At 40.8% G+C, this 21,331-nt stretch overlaps 1 protein-coding gene across 10 annotated transcripts in view; it reads left to right on the forward strand.

The window, feature by feature from the left end:
• The window catches only part of cep170aa (centrosomal protein 170Aa), a 181,532-nt gene that overhangs the window by 109,287 nt on the left and 50,914 nt on the right, over positions 1-21,331 (forward strand). For all 10 annotated transcript variants that reach the window (XM_072264845.1, XM_072264848.1, XM_072264847.1 and 7 more), the window contains one exon: positions 10,721-10,876. In XM_072264845.1, the coding sequence (XP_072120946.1) occupies positions 10,721-10,876 (156 nt within the window). The remainder of the gene's footprint in view (positions 1-10,720; positions 10,877-21,331) is intronic.

The following is a 21,331-nucleotide window of genomic DNA, read 5'->3' on the forward strand; positions in this document are numbered from 1 at the left end:
TAAAATAGACTAGAAAGTCGTAAGTTTAAAACCAATTAAGAAAGTGGAATGAACACCAATCTTGATAATAATTTCTCCTCCACCCCAATTTGTTAATAAGAAACAAATCTGTTTTTGATGTTTCCTAAGTCAGTCCTTGGGAAGTGGTTGTAAATAAATGGTTACACTGATTTTTAATATGAATAGACAACTGGGTGACCCGTTGGGGCACCTTTTGAGAGAAAGGTAGTGCAGCGTGATGTGATATGCTTTGGAAATTGAAGAAGAACTCAGTGTAGTAAAGAAGAAAGACGCGTAGCAAGACAAATATTGCTCCTCCTCGTTTAACGAAGGACATTTTTTATGACCACATCTCTCGCAATAATTACTCTGTGCCGCATATTCTCAAGTTGATCTTTCCTTTTATCCTCTGTCTCTTCCCCTCTCCTCCTTCTCTGCCTGTTTTTGTCATTCTGGAGATGCGCAGCCCTTTCATCCTTCATCTCTTTATCTCTTCTATCATTTGTTATTTTCCCTCTGATCCTGGAGTCGTGCGGCCCTGGCCTGATCGGATTCTTGTTCCCTCCTCTGTCTGTGCCTATTGTTGTCATTTTGGAAATGAGCATGCCTGTCCTCCTCGGTCTCATCTTCTCTCATCATTTTTGTCCTGACTCTTTGATCCTGGAGTCATGTGACCCTGGCCTCATGCGATTGTTGTTCTCTCCCTCTTCTTGCCGCTTCCCGACGGCGTTTGGCGTCATCTCTTGATCATAATATCCCCCTTCTCTTTCCACGCGACATAATTAGGCTATCCATATATTCTTACCCTAATGCTTGATAGAAGATAGGAAGCGGTAACACCAAAGCCTCCAAGATGCTGTTGTTTCTTGATGATGGTGCTCTCCTAAATGGACGTGATAGCCCTGCCCTTTTGCTACAGTCAGTGTGGCTGCTGTGAGCATGGTGAGGCGCTGCTGAGGCTGGCCGTGCGCATGCGCTGCGCTGTGGTGTGGCGTTGCAGTCTCCATGATGGCCGATCGGGTCTCGGGTGAAAGGCAGCCCTTTGATTTTTGGTGAATGAGCAATTTTATATGAATATATAACCCTGAACTTTGCCTGCATTCTGTAAGCACATTTTAATTTGATTTAGCGGAAAGAAGTGCTGCTGTAATGCAGCGTTTGCACTAATTGAAGGTCACAGACAGACAGAGCATGAGAGTTTTAGTAGTATATAGATGACAAGATATTCAGCAGGTGGCAATTAATTAGCGAAAATCACCTGTTCAGTATTAACTTGTATTCGTATGATCATAAGTACAATGATAAAGTACAGTCATTTGATCTCAAAATATACTTGCTGATTAGTGGATTTGGGACTGACCATAACACTAAGCATGATCCTACTTCCATATTGAATTCGGCAAGGTCTACATACAAAATGCTGGAGGAACTCAGCAAGTCAGGCAGCATCAACTGAAAAGAATAGAGTCAATGTTTCAGGCCGAAACCCTTTGTCAGGACTGATGAAGACTTTTGCATTTGATTTTTGAGTTCAAGTCATAAAAGAATTCTATAAGAATACCTGAACGTAACCTAAATACATAATACATTTTACCATCAAACATTTGGTTTTGTTTCAAATATCTTCTGAGTTCTATAGACAGTTTAGGAATAAAGTATTTGTAGTACTTGTGGTAAATGTTTAACTTATTGTACTGATAGATGTTGAGATGAGATTAATAGTTTCAATGTCAAATTGACCATGCTTTCAAAGTTAGATCTTGAAACCTTGTTCTGTGGTTAATGAACAATTATGGTTAAAGCCACATCCCAGGTTGTGCACTCAGGTCTAGCATGAATTAAAGCCAGATGATTATCGTGTGCAACTGTCTCAGCACCCTTTAATCTGAAAAGTCGTGACAGATTGTTGTGTAATACCTGGAAAAAAAACACATTCCTACTTTTTTCTTATTTGTTTCAGCTGCATATGAAGTGCAGAAAGACTACTGTAACCAAGGTCACTTGACAGTTTGTCTACGCAAATCAATTATATTCCTCTGTTGATAGTTCTGGAAATGTATTCAAGTTCCCTAACTCCTGCTGTCAGCATCAGTTCAGTTTTTTGTTAAAAGTGTGAGTTTTCTATGTAACAGCTTTTTCCTAGTGTTAAAGTTAAATAGCTAGCACAACCCTGAACTTCCAGCCACTGGTCACTTTCATTCTTCATCCCATGCTTCTTCTGACTTTGGTCCTTGGCCTCGTAGGTTGTTCCAGTGATACACAGAGTAATTTTTATTTTCTTCATTTATTGAGATAGTGCAGAATAAGCCCTTCCAGTCCCCAAGCCACACCACTCAGCAATCCCCCAGTTTAATCCAAGCCTATTCACGGGACAAGTTACAATGACCAATTAACCTACCAACCAGTAAGTCTTTGGACTGTGGGAGGAAATTGGGGTACCTGGAGGAAACCCACGTGGCCATGGGGAGAATGGCCAAACTCCTTACAGACAGCAGTGGGAATTGAACTCGGGTCGCCTGCACTGTAAAGTATTGTGCTAACTACTAAGCTACCATGCCAACCATTAATAAAGGAATGTCACCTTATCATCCACCTGGGCATGGTGCAGGTCTCATGACGTAATATGAAATTATGAGTTTCAATGTTACTAGTTTCCTTCTTCTCTACAGAAGTGGTTGTACTTTTTTTTTAAAGTTTTTTTTAAGTCTCTGATTAGTGGCCTTTAAAGTAATTGTTTACTTGACAGCTTTGGTTTGTAACCTGCCACTGGTCTTTTGCCTGTTCTTTCTGTTTTCTCCTCTTCTGAAACTGAAAACTGCTCTTTTCTCACATTTCCAGTTCTGATGAAGGGACCTTGACCTGAAACATTGGCCCTATTTGTTCTCTTCTCTGATACCCAACCAACTAAGTACCTCCAGCATGTTTTGTTTCTGTTCGAGCTTGTGCAGCTTAGTCCAACTCCCGCTCATGTGGCAATCCATCCCAAGTGCTAGTATACTAAATCTTTGTATCATACAGGTATTGACATCCACAAGTAAGAGTCTAATGGTATACACAATACTACAGAATAGGTTTCACCGATGTCCTTTGTCATTGAAACATAGCCTTTTCTTCTTTCATATTCAATTGCCCCAATAATTAACAATAATATTCCTCATCATATATTTCAAGACCAAACTATTGCAAATCATATGTTGTCCTCGCTAGCCATCCATAGCCCTATGCATCTCGGAGCTCTTTTACAGTTTAGATAACTTTTTTCAGAAAGCTGTTTTCATTTGCAATTAACATTGTCAGAAAAGCTGCTGACATCTGACAAACACACATTCAGTTTCTCTGAGCAAAAGTCCTTCCTACATTCATTCACTGACTTAGTTTGTTTTTATTTTCGGATGCTACGTAATCTCAAATTGGCCTCAATAGCAATTCCTTCTGGAAAAAAATTGAAGTGTGTTGTTGGAAATAAGGCTGTTTGATTTGTTATGACTACGGTATGGTGACTGAACTTCTTAGCGCCTTCCATGGTCTTCTGCTCTCTCTCATCTTCTTGCATGGGCAATCCGCAGTTGTATATAATCCATCCAGAAAGGAAGTTGTATATTGTGTGAGGTTAATGTAAATATTTTTTATCAGCTGAGGTCTGAATGGTCACAATTGTTCTAATGCCCTCTAGCAGGCCATTGATTTATATTTGTTAGTACATTTGGACTAAGTTTAATAAGGAATAGATTTATTCCATCTATTTTGGATAAAAGAAGTAGTCTTGCCATCAGCACTTATGAATGCTTTTAAATCTTGAAGTGTGTCAGTTTCTTTTGAGAGCTGATAAGTCTTCATACACTTCGCAGAGTTTAACTGTTTTGTCTTCTGTTTTATTCCTTAATTCATCTGCTCTTTAATGGCCTTCACTTTAATGTACTTGTCCTTTTTTTTTTGAGAATTCCTTCAATAATTTTCTTTGTAGCTTATCCCAAGTAATCACGTGTCATGGTATTACATTAATAGTGGTTTTGTCATTCTTACAAATAAAAATTAATTTTGACACTGGGGCATTTTTGTTGCTAGCATTAAAATCTCTGATTCTGACAATCTCTTTTTTGAATACAGTATATTAAACTTTTAGATAATGAATTGAAATGCTGGTTAATTGTGACAATAGATGTTAATTAATTTCATTTTTCAAAGGCCTAGCTCTGCAGCTTAAGCCTGAAATTCTGGACTCAGCCTCTCCAAAAGCAGAAATAAGTTACATTCATCTATTATTGGTGCCAGGGTAGTGTAGCTACGTTGTCCTGTGATTAGGATCGGGAGATTTGGGTTTGTCGAGGGTTGCTGAGGCAGTGTGGATCGAAGGGCCTACTTTGCATTGTATTGCTAAATAAATAAATTATGCATTCCCTTTAATACTTCAGAAATTTCAATAAAATTATTCCATGACTTCCTAAATTCTAGAGAGCACTTTGTTAGTTTTTGCTCCTGGAATTTAACATTTTTAGGCAGTTTAGTTTTGGTTCTTCCCTCTTGATTTTTCTCTAAGACTAATCTATCCTTGCAGAATGTCACTTGTCCAAGTGTCTTCATTGAGTTGCTGCATAACTTCTGCATGTGTCCATTTTATATAAAGGCCTGCTTATTGGATAAACCTGTTGGATTAACTGTACTTGTTCATGTCATATTAATGACGCGAACATCATCACTTCAGACCACTATTGCTTGTCACTGTTCAGAAAATGCATTTCTCCCCTTTTGTAGCTTCAGAGTTTGCTGGATTGAAGTCAGTGTTTTACCATGGCCTAATCTGTTAAATTATTAATGGTTTTATACTTTAGTACACCAGTTTGTACAGCTTGCAATACTGCCTCGTGTGTGTGACAGAACAAACCTAGTTTTTAGTCCTGTATTGATATGGGAAATAGTACAAAAGCCTTACAAGATTCCACTTCAGAATCAGAATCAGGTTTAATATCACCGGCATATGTCATGAAATCTGTTAACTTTATAGCAGCAGCACAATGAAATGCATGATAAATATAGAGGAAAAAAATGAATTACATTAAATGTGTATGTGTGTGTGTGTATAGATAGGATGCTGTTCATTGACTATAGCTCAGCATTTAATACCATCATTCCCACAATCTTGATTGAGAAGTTGCAGAACCTGGGCCTGTGTACCTCCCTCTGCATTTGGATCCTCGACTTCCAAACTGGAAGACCACAATCTGTGCGGATTGGTGATAATATATCTTCCTCACTGACAATCAACACTGGTGCGCCTCAGGGGTGTGTGCTTAGCCCACTGCTCTACTGTCTATATACACATGACTGTGTGGCTAGGCATAACTCAAATACCATTTATAAGTTTGCTGATGATACAACCATTCTTGGTAGTATCTCAGGTGGTGACGAGAGGGTGTACAGGAGTGAGATATGCCAACTAGTGGAGTGATGCCACAGCAACAACCTGGCACTCGATGTCAGTAAGACGAAAGAACTGGTTGTGGACTTCAGAAAGGGTAAGTTGAAGGAACACATACCAATCGTCATAGAGAAATCAGAAGAGGAGGGAGTGAGCAGTTTCAAGTTCCTGGGTGTCAGGATCTCTGAGGATCTAACCTGGTCCCAACATATCAATGCAGTTATAAAGAAGGCAAGACAGCGGCTATACTTAATTAGGAGTTTGAAGAGATTTGGTATGTCAACAAATACACTCAAAAACTTCTATAGATGTACCATGGAGAGCATTCTGACAGGCTGCATCACTCTCTGCTATTGGGGGGGGGGGGGGGGGGTGCGCGCACGACTGCACAGGACCGAAAAAAGCTGCAGAGGGTCATAAATTTAGTTGGTTCCATCTTGGGCACTATCCTACAAAGTACCCAGGACATCTTCAAGAAGCAGTGTCTCAGAAGGGCAGCGTCCATTATTAAGGACCTCCAGCACCCAGGGCATGCCCTTTTCTCACTGTTACCATCAGGTAGGAGGGACAGAAGCCTAAAGGCACACACTCAGCAATTCAGGAACAGCTTCTTCCCCTCTGCCATCTGATTCCTAAATGGACATTGAATCCTTGGACACTACCTCACTTTTTCTTATATATAGTATCTGTTTTTTTGCATGATTTTTGATCTATTCAATATACATATACTGTGATTTATTTATTTACTATTATCATTTTATTTTGTTTTATTTTTTCTTCTATACTATGTATTACATTGAACTGCTGCTGCTTACTTAACAAATTTCATGCCATATGCTGATAATAAATCTGATTTTGTCTCTGCATTGATATGCTGCGTCCAGTTTAGGCCCTCAGATATTGACACCCAGGAACTTGAAATCGCTCACTTTCTCCACTTCTGATCCCTCTGAGGATTGATTTGTGTTCCCTCTTCTTACTCTTACTGAAGTCCACAATCTGCTCTTCAGTCTTGCTGACGTTGTTGCTGCGACACCACTCAACTAACTGGTATATCTTACTCCTATTCACTCTTTTATCACCACCTGAAATTCTGCCAATAATGTTTGTATCATCAGCAAATTTATAAATAGCATTTGAGCTATGCCTCTGCATCTGTACCTTTTTGATCAGGACTGTAGGAATGATGGTGTTAAATGCTGAGATGTAGTCAATAAACAGCATCCTGACATAGGTATTTGCATTGTCCAGGTGATCCAAGGCTGCATGGAAAGCCATTGAGATTGCATCTGATGTAGACCTGTTATGGTGGTATGCAAATTGCTGTTGGTCCAGGTCCTTCCTGAGACGGAAGTTGATTCTAGCCATGCCCAATCTTTCAAAGCATTTCATCACCATAGATGTGAGTGCTACTGGAGGATAGTCGTTAAGGCAGCTGACACTACTCTTCTTTGGGCATTAGTATAATTGTTGCCCTTTTGAAACAGGTGGAAACTCCCATCTGTAGCAGTGAGGGATTGAAAATGTCTTTGAATATCCCTGCAAGTTAATTGGCACAGGTCTTCTGAGCCTTACCTTGTACTCCAATAAGCCCTGTGGCTTTGCAAGGGTTCACCCTCTTGAAAAACAGCCTGATATCGGACTCCGAGACAGAGATCACAAGGTCACCGAATGCTGCATGGATCCTCATAGCTGTGGTTTTATTCTCCCTTTCACTTGCTACATTTTACCAATTTAAATACAGTGGATTCCAGTTAATTGGACCATTGGGTAATCAGGACAGCCGTTTATTTGGGACACTATGCCATTTAATTGGGGAAGAAGACTTGCAAACAAGTTCTAACTAGCATCAGTCGCATGTACTTGTGTGGTTAGACTCTGCACCATGTTTGGAGTGAATAGTTTTTAAGTGGCGTCAGTTGTGTGTGTTGAACAAGTCATGATCTTTGTCACTGATGTTTGGCAGTACACCATTTCAACAAGCGGGCTAAACAAGGTAAGGATAGCCATTGGGTCTCGTACCCCAGTGAGATGGGAACATTCCTGTCCTTGTGTGCAAAGACAACTCCGGCCAACTGCACAGTGAAATCCGCAGTCAGGAAGGTGGTTCTGAAACGCTCCATGCAGAGTGAAGACTATGACAAGACACAGAAGAAGTCATAGTCATCCACTGCAGCCTCTGTTGTGCTGCTTGTTTGTACCACTTGATCAGGACTTCTGAGCTCAAGACAGTAGCAATGCCCGAGTGCAATGGCTTTTCCACTTTAAAAACTCTCCCACACAGGTTTCCGACTGGATACGACTGACAACCTCTAGTAGTATTGGTAGTGTTCTGATTTGTTCTGTATTTCATTTAAGTGCATAATTTGTTACTCAGTTTAACTGTAGTTTGTCCTTTTTATACTTTTTTAAAAACTATTTCCATGAAACTTTTGTTAATTGGGGCAACTGCTCAACTGGGCCAAAATGTACTAGTTCAATGTATCCCAATTTACTGGAATCCACACTATTTACCCAATATTTCTGCAACTGTTTTGCTTCAGTTTTGTGAATTTTTAACCAATGTACTCTTGCCAAGTTACTTCTGTAATTCCATATTTATTTAATACATTGTGGAAGCTTTTTTAATCCTAAAGATTAACTGCCATTAAAGAAAAAAATAAAATTGTCTGTATCAAACATAATCTATTAATCCATGCTAGCTGTACATTCTGACTATTCAGAAATGCTGGAGGTTTTAAGAGATGAAGTGTGATCAACTGTGCTCCAAGTCTTGATTAAGAGACTACATAGACGTTTAAAGACATCCAGAGGTCATTCAGTTAAATAATATAATTGTTCAACGAGGTTGGTATCTCATTAAAATGTGTGCCTGTCTTATTCATGCTCAACCTGCAATAAACCAGTGTTGATCTCCAGATGGATGAATACAATTTAGGGGGTTATTGGCTACAGTGTTTCATGGATATATTGACTGGGCTGCTAGTCCTTTCCTTTTCCAGTGACACAGTGTTGGTAGTGCCACACCATGTGAAGCATATCCCCTGTTTAAATTTTAAATCAGTCATAGCAATTTTTATGGTTATAAGTTTTAACTATTTAAACCTATATCCTGCTACAAGTCTTGATGTACATTTACACTCAGTGGCCATTTCTTTAGGTTGCAAATGTCACTCCGCTATTTAAGAAGGGGGCAGGAAAGCAAAGAGGAAATTGTAGACCTGTTAGCTTGACATCGGTAGTTGGGAAGTTGTTGGAGTTGATTGTCAAGGATGAAGTTATGGAGTACGTGGAGGCATATGACAAGATAGGCAGAACTCAGCATGGTTTCCTTAAAGAAAAATCCTGCCTGACAAACCTATTGCAATTTTTTGAGGAAATTACAAGTAGGCTAGACAAGGGAGATGCAGTAGATGTTGTATATTTGGATTTTCAGAAGGCTTTTGACAAGGTGCCACACATGAGGCTACTAAACAGGATAAGAGCCCATGGAATTACGGGAAAGTTACATACGTGGATAGAGCGTTGTTTCCTGCCAATCAACCAGAGTGGGAATAAAGGGATCCTATTCTGGTTGGCTGCTGGTTACCAGTGGTGTTCCACAGGGGTCCGTGTTGGGGCCACTTCTTTTTACGTTGTACATCAACGATTTGGATTATGGAATAGATGGCTTTGTGGCTAAGTTTGCTGATGATACAAAGATAGGTGGAGGGGCCAGTAGTGATGAGGAAATGGAGAGTCTGCAGACAGACTTGGATAGATTGGGAGAATGGGCAAAGAAGTGGCAAATGAAATACAATGTTGGAAAGTGTATGGTTATGCACTTTGGTAGAAGAAATAAACGGGCAGATTATTATTTAAATGGGGAGAGAATTCAAAGTTCTGAGATGCAATGGGACTTGGGAGTCCTTGTGCAGGATACCTTTAAGGTTAACCTCCAAGTTGAGTTGGTGGTGAAGAAGGCGAATGCAATGTTGATATTCATTTCTAGAGGACTAAAGTGTAGGAGCAGGGATGTGATGTTGAGGCTCTATAAAGCACTGGTAAGACCTCACTTGGAGTACTGTGGGCAGTTTTGGTCTCCTTATTTAAGAAAGGATGTGCTGATGTTGGAAAGGGTACAGAGAAGGTTCACTAGAATGATTCTGGGAATGAGAGGGTTAACATATGAGGAACGTATTTCTGCTCTTGGACTGTACTCCTTGGAGTTTAGAAGAATGACGGGGGACCTCATAGAAACATTTCAAATGTTGAAAGGCATGGACAGAGTGGATGTGGCAAAATTGTTTCCCATGATGGGGGAGTCTAGTACGAGAGGGCATGACTTAAGGATTGAAGGACGCCCATTCAGACAGAACAGCGATGAGAAGAATTTTTTTTAGCCAGAGGATGGTGAATCTGTGGAATTTGTTGCCACGGGCAGCAGTGGAGGCTAAATCATTGGGTGTATTTAAGGCAGAGATTGATAGGTATCTGAGTAGCCAGGGCATCAAAGGTTATGGTGAGAAGGCGGGGGAGTGGGACTAAATGGGAGAATGGATCAGCTCATGATAAAATGGCGGAGCAGACTCATTGGGCCGAATGGCTGACTTCTGCTCCTTTGTTTTATGGTCTTATGGCCTTCAGGTACAGGAGTAAAATCAGGTGTGGTCTTCTGCTGCTGTAGCTCATCCACTTCAAGGTTTGATGTGTTGTGCATTCAAAAATGCCCTTCTGCACACCACAATTGTAATGCGTGGTTATTTGAGTTATTGTCTGCTTCCTGTCAGCTTGAACCAGTCTGGCCATTCTCCTCTGACCACTCTCATTAACAAAGTGTTTTCACCCACAGAACTATCACTGACTGGATTTTTTTTTTTTTTTTTTTTTTGCTTTCTCATGCCATTCTCTGTAAACTCTCGAGACTGTTGTGTGTGAAAATCCTAGGAGAGCAACAGTTTCTGAGATGCTCAAACCACCCCACCTGGCACCAGCATACCACAGTCAAAGTCACTGAGATCACATTTCTTCCCCATTCAGATGTTTGGTCTGAAAAGCAACTGAACCTCTTCATGTCTGCATACTTTTATGCATTGAGATGCTGCCATATGATTGGCTGATTAGGTATTCTCATTAATAAGCTGTTCTACCTAATAAAGTGGCCACTGAGTGTATATATGTTAACTTTTAATTTTACACAGTCTTAGAAGTAGAGTAGTATGCTAAGGTTAATTATATGCATTTGAGGATAAAGAGCCACAATATGGCCCTTGTTTAATTTGTGCAGCTCATATTTCTAATAAATTTCTCTTATTATTAAAATAGGTGTTTGGAGTCGTGGAGTCCCCCAGTTACACCGGCTGTGGTATAACAAGACCAGTCATTGCTGAACAAAAAACCAAATGGAAACATAATACTGCTGAACAAGAAACAGGTGCAAGAAATGGAGAACTCAGTAAAGAACTTTTGAATGACTCTGAGGTGAGTCATATGGAAAACCAGACAAAATTTCTGGTATTTGCATGAATTAATGTATCCTGTACTGTTAGGATATAGAAACATAGAAAACCTACAGCACAATACAGGCCCTTCGGCCCACAAAGCTGTGCCGAACATGTCCTTACCTGAGAAATTACCCAGGGTTACCCATAACCTTCTTTTTCTGTGCTCCCAATACCTGTCCAGAAGTCTCCTAAAAGACCCTATTGTATCTGCCTCCACCACCATTGCTGGCAGCCCATTCCACACACTCACCACTCTCTGCATTAAAACAACAACAACTTACTCCTGATATCTCTTCTGTACTTACTTCCAAGCCCGTTACTGCCCTTGGAGGAGGTACAGGAGGTACTTCCAAATGTTTTAAACCAAAATTATTCTCATGGATGCAGCCTGTAATATTGCAAATAAGGGCTTGATTATTTTCTAGATGTTGAGAGTTTCTTTATACAAGTGGTTAAGCTAGTTCCATCCAATGTTTACCTGAGCTGTTATCAGTCATCAGTCAGGCAATATTTGTAAATTATGTGTTAATTGAGTGATGGCAGTATTGGCCTACTACTGATATGTTTTGATATCTTGTGCTGGAAATGTGCTGTTCGGATATTGATGAGGATGGCATTAGTCCCACTGACTTCAAGCCAAACCTGGCAACTATTTCTCTTGACCTCGCCAATGTCTTAGAATTGTCAGTTATCCAGAACTGGAGATACTGAAGAACTGAAGCAAAAACAAAATGTTGAATATGCTCAGTAGACCGAATAATTTTTGTTCCAACTAACAGTTTTAAAAATAATTTTTTTTTTGCATTTGGTTTGCAGCCTATTACAGATATACCCTTCATTCTCTCCACCTTTCTCCCTCTTTGGAACTTAAAACTCACTGGCCTTCTCACTTTTCTATCTCTGATGAAAGAACTTGACCCAAAATATCAAGTTTATTCATCAACTCCTTGATAACTGATTGACCTAAGAATTTCTGGAATTCCCTTTGTTTTTTATTTTGGATTTCCAGTATCTGAGGTCTGAGCACTAACTGAAGAACTGAGCTCTTTTCTATGATCTTTGCAACAAACGCTCAAAACTCCATGGTGTCATTTTAAATCCTAACTTGAGTTTGTGACTATATAATCAAAACAATCCGTGTCCAAACATAAAATCAACCAAAATAGCTTATAGCTCAGTTTGTTTTCTGCTTAAACTCTTAACCAGAACTTCACTTTAAAACTATTATTTCGGTGACCTGAGTTGGTCTCCCATCTTTCCAATGTTTGTCAATGTGAACGCTACAGTCAAGGTACTGTTTAGCTATTGCTTTTGTGTGCCCTTACAAACATTGACTTCTAAACTGTATTGCCTTGATTTTAAAACATTATTTTTACTTTGAATTTTCTTCAAAACATTGCTTCAATCTCTGTATCTTCACATGGCCACAAAATGCAGGAGGAACTCAGTAAGTCAGGCAGTATCTGTGAAGAGGGATAAATAGTCAATGTTTTGGGCCGAGGCTTGTCCTCATGAAGGGTCAGTGCCCAAACCATCTCTCCATAGATGCTGCCTGACCTGCTGAGTTCTTCCAGCACTGTGTGTGTTACACTGAATTTCCAACATCTGCAGAATCTTTTGTGTTTCTTCATACAATCCTGTTGATTTTGCTATTCTGTTCCTGTTTAAATTGGTCCCCAATTTTAACTATGTAGTATTGGCAACAGTAATTTTAATACAAGCAATCTGCTGGAAGGGCTCAGTAGATCAAGAAGCATCTATGAGGAGAAAGAATTGTGAATGTTTCAAGTCAAAGCCCTTCATCAGATCCCCTTCCCCTCTCACAGATGCTACTTGATGTGCTGATTTCTTCCAGCAGGTGGTCTGTTGTCTAGATTTAAGCACCTGCAGTCTCTTATGCATCCAATACTGTGTCTACCTTGCCTTTAAGCTTTATCCGTGGCAAATTGGATTCAGAACTGTCTTGCCCATAGAAGACAGAGGGTCATGAGGGTATTGGGGGTAAGGTATTGATGTGGATAGAGAATTGGTTAGCAGAAAGGAAGCAAAGAGTGGGAATGAACAGGACCTTTTCAGAATGGCAGGCAGTAATTAGTGGGGCACCGCAAGGCTCAGTGCTGGGACCCCAGTTGATAACAATATACAAATGTATATTAATGACTTAGACGTGGGAATTAAATGCAGCATCTCCAAGTTTGCGGATGACACAAGGCTGGGCGGTAGTGTTAGCTGTGAGGAAGATGCTAAGAGGATGCAGGGTGACTTGGATAGGTTAGGTGAGTAGGCAAATTCATGGCAGTTGCAATTTAATGTGGATAAATGTGAGGTTATCCACTTTGGTGGCAAGAACAGGAAAGCAGATTATTATCTGAATGGTGGCCGATTAGGAAGAGGGGAGGTGCAACGAGACCTGGGTGTCATTGTACACCAGTCATTGAAAGTGGGCATGCAGGAACAGCAGGCGGTGAAAATGGTGAATGGTATGTTGGCATTCATAGCAAGAGGATTCGAGTACAGGAGCAGGGAGGTTCTACTGCAGTTGTACAAGGCCTTGGTGAGACCACACCTGGAGTATTGTGTGCAGTTTTGGTCCCTTAATCTGAGGAAAGACATTCTTGCCATAGAGGGAGTACAAAGAAGGTTCACCAGATTGATTCCTGGGATGGCAGGACTTTCATATGAAGAAAGACTGGATCGACTAGGCTTATACTCGCAGTAATTTAGAAGATTGAGGGGGGGATCTTATTGAAACGTATAAAATTCTAAAGGGATTGGACAGGCTAGATGCAGGAAGATTGTTCCCGATGTTGGGGAAGTCCAGAACGAGGGGTCACAGTTTAAGGATAAAGGGGAAGCCTTTTAGGACCGAGCTGAGGAAAAACTTCTTCACACAGAGGGTGGTGAATCTGTGGAATTCTCTGCCACAGGAAACAGTTGAGGCCAGTTCATTGGCTATATTTAAGAGGGAGTTAGATATGGCCCTTGTGGCTAAAGGGATCAGTGGGTATGGAAAGAAAGCAGGTACGAGGTTCTGAGTTGGATGATCAGCCATGATCATACTGAATGGCGGTGCAGGCTCGAAGGGCCGAATGGCCTACTCCTGCACCTATTTTCTATGTTTCTATGATCGATGGGACTTATTCTAGCTGGAGGTCTGTGATTACTGGTGTTCCACAGAGATCTGGACAAGGACCTCTGCTGTTTGTGATGTATATAAATTACCTGGATGAAAATGCAGGTGTGTGATTATTAAGTTGCAGGTGATGTGAAGATTAGTCCTGTTGTCGATAGAGTAGAAGACTAGCAAAAAATACAGTGGGATCATAGAACCATAGAAACTACAGCACAGAAACAGGCCCTTTGGCCCTTCTTGGCTGTGCCGAACCATTTTCTGCCTAGTCCCACTGACCTGCACACGGACCATATCCCTCCATACACCTCCCATCCATGTACCTGTCCAATTTATTCTTAAATGTTAAAAAAGAACCCGCATTTACCACCTCATCTGGCAGCTCATTCCATACTCCCACCACTCTCTGTGTGAAGAAGCCCCCCCTAATGTTCCCTTTAAACTCTTCCCCCCTCACCCTTAACCCATGTCCTCTGGTTTTTTTCTCCACTTGCCTCAGTGGAAAAAGCCTGCTTGCATTCACTCTATCTATACCCATCATAATTTTATATACCTCTATCAAATCTCCCCTCATTCTTCTACGCTCCAGGGAATAAAGTCCTAACCTATTCAACCTTCCTCTGTAACTGAGTTTCTCAAGTCCCGGCAACAACCTTGTAAACCTTCTCTGCACTCTTTCAACCTTATTTGTATCCTTCCTGTAATTTGGTGACCAAAACTGAACACAATACTCCAGATTCGGCCTCACCAATGCCTTATACAACCTCATCATAACATTCCAGCTCTTGTACTCAATACTTTAATAAAGGCCAATGTACCAAAAGCTCTCTTTACGACCCTATCTACCTGTGACGACGCTTTTAGGGAATTTTGTATCTGTATTCCCAGATCCCTCTGTTCCACTGCACTCCTCAGTGCCTTACCATTAACCCTGTATGTTCTACCTTGGTTTGTCCTTCCAACGTGCAATACCTCACACTTGTCAGTATTAAACTCCATCTGCCATTTTTCAGCCCATTTTTCCAGCTGTTCCAAGCCCCTCTGCAGGCTCTGAAAACCTTCCTCACTGTCTACTACACCTCCAATCTTTGTATCATCAGCAAACTTGCTGATCCAATTTACCACATTATCATCCAGATCATTGATATAGATGACAAATAACAATGGACCCAGCACTGATCCCTGTGGCACACCACTAGTCACAGGCCTCCACTCAGAGAAGCAATTCTCTACCACCACTCTCTGGCTTCTTCCATCGAGCCAATGTCTAATCCAATTTACCACCTCTCCGTGTATACCTAGCGACTGAATTTTCCTAACTAACCTCCCATGCGGGACCTTGTCAAAGGCCTTACTGAAGTCCATGTAGACAATATCCACTGCCTTCCCTTCATCCACTTTCCTGGTAACCTCCTCGAAAAACTCCAACAGATTGGTCAAACATGACCTACCACGCACAAAGCCATGTTGACTCTCCCTAATAAGCCCCTGTCTATCCAAATGCCTGTAGATTCTGTCTCTTAGTACTCCCTCCAATAACTTACCTACTACTGACATTGCAGATGTGGGTGGAGAAATGGCAAATGGAGTTTAACCTGGCCAAATGCGAAGTGTTGCAGCTTGTTAGGTCAAATGCAAAGGGACAGTACACTTCTATGGGCAACAGCCTTAACAGTGTTGATGAGCAGCAGGATGTTGGGGTCTAAGTTCACAGCTCCCTGAAAATGACCACACAGGTTGATAGGGTGGTTAAGAATGCAAATGACATACTTGCCTTTATTAGTTGAGGCACTGAGTTCACAAGTCAGGAAGCTCTGTGCAGCTTTATAAAACATTAGTTCAGCTGCATCTGGAGTACTGCATACTGTTGAGGGCTGTTTGATTACTGATTTAATTGGTTTGGCACAACATGTGGACAGTAGGTCCTGTTCCTCTGCTGTTCTGTTTTATCATACCCCCGTTCTGCCTTTGTACTGACTCCCTTTTTCAAGCTTTCTTAAAACCACCACCTTTAATCAATTATCTGATTGTCTGTTCTGACTTTAATCTGGCAACGTTCTAATGACCATTACAGTTCCATACAGAATATACCACATTTGAAGGGGTATTGTAATCCAACCTGTCCTGCCTTCCATTGTCATGCATCTTATCAATGCTCATTGAGGGAATGGATTTGGTTCTTTGTAGATATTACACAAATTATATCAAAATAACATTTGAAGGAGAAAATGACAGGTAGGACAGTTCTCTGAAGGAGTTGAATAGAAGCAATTAATTGCAATTGTAAACTGGTAATCAGTAGCAGAAGCTTGAAAGGTTGATCAAAGTAAATTGGGAACAAAGAACATGTAGCTTGACTATTTTAGGGACGGGTCTTGAGTATGTCTAGAAATGAACATTTGTACCTGGTGAAAACCATCATTTAAAAATTGTGATTCAGAAAGCTGATGCATCTTAAAATGTAACACAACCTTGCTGCTCACACAAATGCTGGAGGACCTCAGCAGGCCAGACAGTGTCTATGGAAAAAAGTGCAGTCGATGTTTCGGGCCAAAACCCTTACAGATTTTGTGTGTGGACAGTACTATTTTTTCATAGATGCTGCCTGACCTACTGAGTTCCTCCAGCATTTTGTGTGTGGAAGGTGTTTCGGCCTGAAACGTCGACTGTACTTTTTTTCCATAGATTCCGCCTGGCCTGTTGTGTTCCTCCAGCATTTTGTGTGTGTTGCTCAGATTTCTAGCATCTGCAGATTTTCTCTTGTTTGCAACCTTGCCACTTTATATTTTAGAACACACCAACTTTAGCCATAAACTTTAAAATAAAGTTCAACAGCTGTAAACCCAAGAGATGTCTGTAGACTGAACAACAACATGTTGCTAGGTGGAACTCTATTGTTGGCTACATACTGAAGTTGAGTCAGTAGAAATAGCAGGCCCTGTTGATAATTTGGGGTGTTACCCAGAGGATACTGAACCATTTATTTATCAGGGTTAAAATTGTTGTCAGTGTTAAGTTGGTATGCTTTTTTTTAAAAAAAAAAATTGCTCTTAAAAGCAATGGATATTTAACAGGTGTGGATTTTGATTGATCAAAGCGAAAAAACTTCTAAAACAGCAACTTCCTGTGGCTTTAAGGAATGAGCACAGATGAGTCTAATTATGTAGTCTTGTCAATGCTGCAAAATAAGTATGATGGCCAAGTGGCCTCTCTCTGCTGCATGATGCTAGGGCATTCTTTTCAAAGTATTCTTTCTTTGCTTTGTCTTTAAACTTAAAGATAAGTTGGCTGTGTAATATTTTTTGTGGTTCATTTAAAATCGAATTAATTAACTTTGACACCTTAATTACTTATCATAAAGTGAGGCAATTAAAAAAATAATTGAGTTATTTTAAAACTTTTTAATTATATTATAATTTTTTATTTTAAAATTAATACAGTAATTATATATGTGTCAGTTTAGCAATAAAATGAACACATAATTAGACAGAGGCTCTGCTGATGAGTCAGGACTGCAGCTAATGAATATCTTAATTGTAATGTGCCCATTGAGTACAGAAAAAAACGTTATAAGGATGTTGCCGGGACTTGAGGACCTGAGTTATTGAGAAATATTGAACAGGTTAGAACTTTATTCCCTGAAGCATAAGAGAATAAGAGGAGATTCTATCGAGGTGTACAAACTTGATGGTTACAGATAGGGCAAACGCAAGCAGGCTTTCGTCACTGAGGATTGGGTGAGACTAGAACTAGAGGTCAAAATTAAAGGTGGAAAAGTGAAATATTTAAGAGGAACCTGAGGAGGAATTTCTTCATTCATATGGTGCATGTGCAATGAGCTGCCTACCTTGAAGTGGTGGATGTGGGTTTGATTTCAACATTTCAGAGTGATTTGGAAATGTACATGGATGGGAGGGGTATGGAGGGAATGACCTGTTGTAGGAAAAGAACAGCGTTAGGTTTTAGTGTGGGTATTTTTTTAAGCTGTATTTTGTTTAGTCATTAGTTAGATGGATTTTTAATTTTATGTGGTGTTTTCCAACAGAGGGCAGTATGAGTTCTAGGAACTGAGAAGATTTAAACATATAAAGTTTTTGAGAAATATCCATGATCAAGATTCTTAGTTTTTGGTCTAACATACTTGAAAAAAATAGAAATACTGTATATACTTTCCAAGTTATACTCTAGCATAAACATTTTTATTTAGATGAAACCGTTGTTATAGAAAAATTTATTATTGTTATAATGTATAAGCTTTAAACCGAACTGTTTAAAGTGAGATGGGAAAGTTTAAGAGATTTTTCTTATTGTAGATGCCTGGAACTTGCTACTGGGGGTGGAGTAGGCCGAAGCAGATTTAATAGTGGTGTTTAAGAGGAAGGTAGACAGACATGAGAACAGACTTGGATGAAAGAAATGGATCTGGCGCAAGCATATGGGATTAGTTGAATTTGCATCATGCACAGGCATCGGGCTGAAAGGCCTGTTCCAGTGCTTTAATGTTTCACGTCAGCATTCATTTCAAGAGGTCTAGAACATAAGAGCAAGGATGTGATGCTGAGGCTTTATAAGGTACTGGTGAGGCCTCACCTTGAGTATTGTGAACAGTTTTGGGCCCCTCAACCTAGAAAATATATGCTGGCATTGGAGAGTGTCCAGGGGAGGTTAACAAGGATGATTCCAGGAATGAAAGGGTTATCATATGAAGAATGTTTGATGGCTCTGGGTCTATACTCGCTGGAATTCAGAAGGGTGTGGGGGGATCTCATTGAAACCTTTTCAATGTTGAAAGGCCTAGACAGAGTAGATGTGGAAAGGAGGTTTCCCATGGTGAGAGTGTCCAGGACAAGAAAGCACAGCTCAGGATAGAGGGGTGGGTGCCCTTTCAAAACAAAGATGCGGAAGATTCTCTTTAGCCAAAGGGTGGTGAATTTGTGGATTTTGTTGCCACATGCTGCTGTGGAGGCCAGGTCGTTGGGTGTATTTAAGGCAGAGATTAATAGGTTCTTGATTAGACGTGGCATCAAAGGTTACGGGGAGAAGGCTGGGAACTGGGGTTGAGGAGGAGACTAAAAGAAAAGGAACAGCCATGATTGAATGGCGGAGCAGACTCGATGGGCTAGATGGCCTAATTTTGCTCCTATGTCTTATGGTCTTACGTTAACAGGGATGTTGTATTTTCTCAGGATTAAGCGTCATGCCTTCCCCACTGTCACAAAATGTAAAATAGAGACTAATTTCTATGGGTAGCTGTATTTTAGAGGAATATTTCACAAACTCTTCGAGGGAGGTAAACTGGGAGGGTCTGTGATACATTATAAGGACCTAATGGCAATTTGCTTGCATGTTGTCTGGGACGGAGCATTTTTTTAAAATTAAGTTTAAAAACTTAAGTGAGGTCAAAAAATGCAATGTATTGTGGTTGGTGCTGCTTCTTGTATTTCTCTCGTTGAGCAGTGAAGATCAAGTTCTGCTTTGGAACTAGCGAAGATCAAGAAAGCTCATCAATGCCTTTCTTCGGGAGGCGAAAGAAATTTGGCATGTTCCCATCAACCCTTACCAATTTTATCAATGCATAATTGAAAGTATCCTATTTGGATTCAATATGTCTTGATATGTTAATACTCTGCACATGACCTCAAGTTCTGCTGCCTTGATAAAGCAGCCAGCATAATCTAAGGCCCCCACCCAGCCTGAAAATACATACCACCAGCATCAAGGACAGCTTCTGCCCTGCTGTTTGTAAGACTGTTTATCACTTATCAATCTATTTATTATCTTGTACTTTATTGTTCATCTGCACTGTGCTTTCTCTGTTGCTGTTACACTTTATTCTGCATTCTGTTAGGGAGGCTAAAATCATCCACTATAATAACTGTTGTTTTACCATCTTTATATTATCCGCCTATACACGCTCATCTGGTTGCAGATGGCTTTTAGGAGGTCTATAGTATACGCCTATCATAATGATTGCTCCTTTCCTCCTCTGGATAAGCTCTCCTGTTTGTTCCCTGTCAGTATAGCTGTGACATTCTTCTTAATCAGCAGTTCAATTCCCTCAACCAACACACATCAAAGTTGCTGGTGAACGCAGCAGGCCAGGCAGCATCTCTAGGAAGAGGTGCAGTCGACGTTTCAGGCCGAGACCCTTCGTGAGTCCTGACGAAGGGTCTCGGCCTGAAACGTCGACTGCACCTCTTCCTAGAGATGCTGCCTGGCCTGCTGCGTTCACCAGCAACTTTGATGTGTGTTGCTTGAATTTCCAGCATCTGCAGAATTCCTGTTGTTTGCGAGTTCAATTCCCTCACCTATTTTACATTCTTCTCAAATCATTTCTGAAAGATTTATACTCTAGAATGTAGAACTGCCAGTCCGACCCTTTGCTTAATCAAGTTTCTCTGATAGCTGCAGTATCATAGTTCCATGAACTAATCCAGGCTATAAGTTCATCTGCCATCAGTTCTCCTCCTTGTATTAAAATAAATTCACATCCACTGTGTTTATTAATCTGGCCCTACCTGAACTTCCTCTCATTTGACAATCTCTACCTCAATCTAACCACTTGCTGACCGATACTCCACTTTCTACCATATGGTTTAAATCTCCTGAGTAGCACTAACAAACCACCCTGCAAGCATATTGGAGCCTCTCCAGTTTGGGCTGCAACCTTTCATTTTTGTATGTGTCCCATCTGCCTTGGAAGGGAGCCCAACGGTCCAAGTATCTGAAGCCCTTCCAACTACATAACCTCTTTAGCCACACATTCAACTGTACTATCTTTGTATTTCTATCTCCTGCATCCCTCGTCAAGAACATCTTCCTGTCCACCTGAAGGTGTGAGACTGACTTGCTCTTAATTGTTAAAGGGGAGATTGCTCAGTCTTATTAAGGCTAGTCAATATTTGGAACTAAGTTTTTTGGTGCAGCTAAAAATGGACTTTCCAAACTTGCCCATAAACTGAGACGACTTTTCTTTTGGCGTGTGCGTGTGTGTCTGCGCGCATCCGTGCATGTGCGATGTTGGCGGGACGATGTCTTTTTCATGCCTTTACAAGGCACGGAGCGAGAGAGAGGGACTGTGTTGTGCGCCACTCCTCATACAGACATTTCGTAGTATTTCTCCCTTTATTTTACGAGTTTGAGTTGCGATCTCGACCCTCAACCCGGCACGGATGGAAAGCGTACTCGGGAGCGGCTCCGACTGGGTTCAAACCTCGGGAACTTCCCTTCCAGAGTCCGGCGCTGATGTCATTGCGCCACCATCCTGCCCCATAAACTGAGGCTTTAAAAGAAGTAGGTCAA

The sequence above is a fragment of the Mobula birostris genome, chromosome 8 (assembly GCF_030028105.1).
Source record: "Mobula birostris isolate sMobBir1 chromosome 8, sMobBir1.hap1, whole genome shotgun sequence".
Taxonomy (NCBI): Eukaryota; Metazoa; Chordata; class Chondrichthyes; order Myliobatiformes; family Myliobatidae; genus Mobula; species Mobula birostris.